General features: G+C 41.1%; 1 protein-coding gene across 10 annotated transcripts in view; it reads left to right on the top strand.

The window, feature by feature from the left end:
- B3GNTL1 (UDP-GlcNAc:betaGal beta-1,3-N-acetylglucosaminyltransferase-like 1) overlaps positions 1–3,109 on the top strand; it is a 104,938-nt gene that overhangs the window by 84,135 nt on the left and 17,694 nt on the right. For all 10 annotated transcript variants that reach the window (XM_017743199.1, XM_008640546.2, XM_017743201.1 and 7 more), the window contains one exon: positions 1,816–1,951. In XM_017743199.1, coding sequence (XP_017598688.1) covers positions 1,816–1,951 — 136 coding nt within the window. The remainder of the gene's footprint in view (positions 1–1,815; positions 1,952–3,109) is intronic.

Consider the following 3,109-nt stretch of genomic DNA (forward strand, 5'->3'; position numbering starts at 1 on the left):
CAGGAATGCATCTTGTGGTTGCATTAGAAGAGATTTTTGATCAAATCCAAGAATTTCTTTTCTCCATTAGTTGAAACGCTGGTGCAGAGCCGTCATCCTTGAAACTGTGGGGAAATTTTATATGGGGTGGCCGTTGTGCTTGGGTCCATTTATTTGTGCATGAAGTCCTTTCCAGGTCATCATGCCAGGGTCAGCAATGAAGTGCTAAGCAGGATCTGGCTGTACTGAAGTGAAGTGGGGTCACTGGAGCTGAGGAGCAATCCCAGCAAGAGTCCTTGTGCCTCGGTCCTATAAGGGCTGCGTGGTCTTCAGGACATGACTCAGGGCTGTGAAGGAAGATGCAAATAAGCAAATGGAAAACCCTATTTGAAGATATGCCTTAAATAAGGAGACACAACGAGGTGTCCCTCAGAATTGCCTGTGAAAGCATGTTACAGCTCAAGGTGCCCTGGTCAGGAGATGTAGGTTAGCAAGATTCATTTGTCAAATTGAGGAAATCAGTTTATTTTATCTAGGACACTGTTTAATAAGTCTGAGGTGGATTCCTGGTTAATGAATACTAAATGAACACTGGAAATAAACCAGGTGATTTTAACAGCAGGCAGTTTTCTTTAATCCATGATAAATTACGTAGACTTAAATATTACATTATAGGGTAGAACATACACACTCAAACATGAAAAAAACTGTAATAGTCCAAGTAGATCTGCCAGCTGGGAGAAATGGACCATGAACAAACTGCTTTTCTTGACATTGTTTTCTCTTTCTGAGAACCTGTCTTGAACCTGTTGAAGATGTCAGCAGATCTTCAGTATCTAAGTCTGTTGGATGGTCCCTTGCTGCTGGTTCCAGAGCCGTGGGATCTGTCATTTGGTATTAGTGTCACCCTTGTTTTCCTCAACCACTTGGCTTAATTACGTTGTAGAACTTATCCCAAAGATGAAGACTTGCAGGTGTAATTGCAAACAGACATCTGCCAATTTGGTTTTCTTTTTCCTGAAGAATGTTTTTAAAAATGTTATGAAGCATACCGGTTTTTAGAAGAAAAAGTCCACTGCTTTTTGTTTCTAGAAATGCAGTTTCTTACGAAAGTTCCCTTCAAATAAAGGGACAGTCACATTTGTGTCATTGCTGAATAATCCTTTGGAACTTTTGCAGTTAAATCTCTCTTATTTGGTCTGACATGTGCAGGTTGGTCAGTGTGAATTGTGTAACAGCGTGGTTTGTGTGGGACTCTGCAGCTCAGTGATTGTTGCTGGAGGCTGTCGCTGATTCAGGGCTTTGACACCCAAATACCACAAAATAAATGCATTTATGCTGTAGCACTGGGTGCTGCTAGGGGTAAGCTGGACTTCTAAATTTGTGAGATTCCAGCTTCATGTCATCCAAGGTGAATGATGACATGGGCAGATGAACTGGAGGAGGTTAGCTTGGGTTTAGGACAAGCTTTGTGTCACTGCAGGGTTCTAGAGCAGTCCACAGGTGAGTACAGGAGTGGGAAGGGTTGAATTTCATTACCACAGCTGCAGCTTTTCACATTCCTGTGATCTGGGAGGGTTCTTGAAAATACAAGTTGTGTAGCTGCTGCTTCCTATCTATCTGAATGGTTTTTTGTCTGAGAACTTCCACAGAATTTCTTTTCCACGTTTCCCTCAGAAATTTCCAGTATAATGTTTTGATGTGATTTTTTTTTTCCTATTATGTGAATCCCTTTGGTCAGGTTTACATGTAGGTGAGTGTGTACATATGCATACAGGTAGATAATAGTGCTAAAAGTTTTAGAAGTCAAAATCTGCCCTGTTTCTAACTCTCCAGGGAAACCATCTGGAATCACCGAGTCAGGTTTCTTGAGGACAGAGTCCTGAGCTCCTGGACATCGTTCACCATTTGGAATGCTGGCAAGCAAGGCAAGAAGCTCTACAGAAGCTTGTCACCAGCTAATCAGAAAAAGGTGAGCTGGAAAGTAACATTTGTACAAACCCAGTTCTTCTTCATATGCCCCCTTGATGCTTCTAATCTAATGCAGCAGAATTCTCATACAGTATTTTATCCCCAAAGTTGATGTTGATAATTAACATAAATTGGGGAAATTCTCAATATTCTAAGCGATGTATTTCTTGTTTTAAAATGCCATGATACTTTGTTTAGAGCTTATGGTGGGTATGGAGAGCAAGAAATGCACCATGTTGCTGCCTGCTGGTAGCTAAGCATAGGTGAGACACAGCTGTAGTAGCCAGGTACTCAGGGTGAGTAGAGTTACTCTTTGTTGGGGTTGTATAATACTGAACTGCCTTGTCCAGGATCATCCATATGTGGATAATATTTGCCCAGTTCCAAAGTGGATACTGGACAAGTTCCTGGTCACTGTGACTCCCTTTGCAAAGCTCGATTGCCCAAAAAAAGGGTGTGGTGTGGGCTGAGTGGGTGAGTAGAAGCTGCTGGACAGGACTGTCCCATCTACAGTCAGCTGAAAATGCTTGTATTTGGCAATGGTAGATATTTCTCAGGACAGATTTGCCCAAGAGTCTAAATACCTTATTTTTATGGCATTTTCTCGTGTGCAATAACTCTATATTAGATAAAGGCTTTAGGGCTAATGTCAAATGGCTGTTTCTTATAAAGAGCCACAGAACATTCATTTTATGGCTGAATATGTTTTTGTTTTCTTAAGAATATGGATGGAAAGACAAAATGACAAATATGTATATAAACCTGATTAATGTTGTGGCCCTCAGACCACACACATAAAAAAAATAGAAGACATTTGTATACACATAGTTAAAATTACTGAATAGGCATGGGAGACACTCAGACAGTAAATGTACAGAGCAAAAATGGAACTGAATTTCCTGCTTGGTACTCCAATGCCATCCCTCAGTCATTGCCATCACATGGCAGTGGGTGAGCTGTATGAAAAGATGTTAAATGCTACGTGTCTCCAATCAGTTGTTTCATTCAGAGAGGACAGACCTGTCCATTAAATATGATTTTATCTTGGTCATGCAGTGCAATGTGCACAAGATTTTGGGGGGCTGATGAAAATATTCTCTTCCATTACTATTTGCTGAGCACCTTTTGAATTTCACTGAGTGGCTACAACCACCGGGCG

Source organism: Corvus brachyrhynchos, unplaced genomic scaffold, assembly GCF_000691975.1.
Source record: "Corvus brachyrhynchos isolate BGI_N302 unplaced genomic scaffold, ASM69197v1 scaffold148, whole genome shotgun sequence".
In the NCBI taxonomy this organism is placed as follows: domain Eukaryota; kingdom Metazoa; phylum Chordata; class Aves; order Passeriformes; family Corvidae; genus Corvus; species Corvus brachyrhynchos.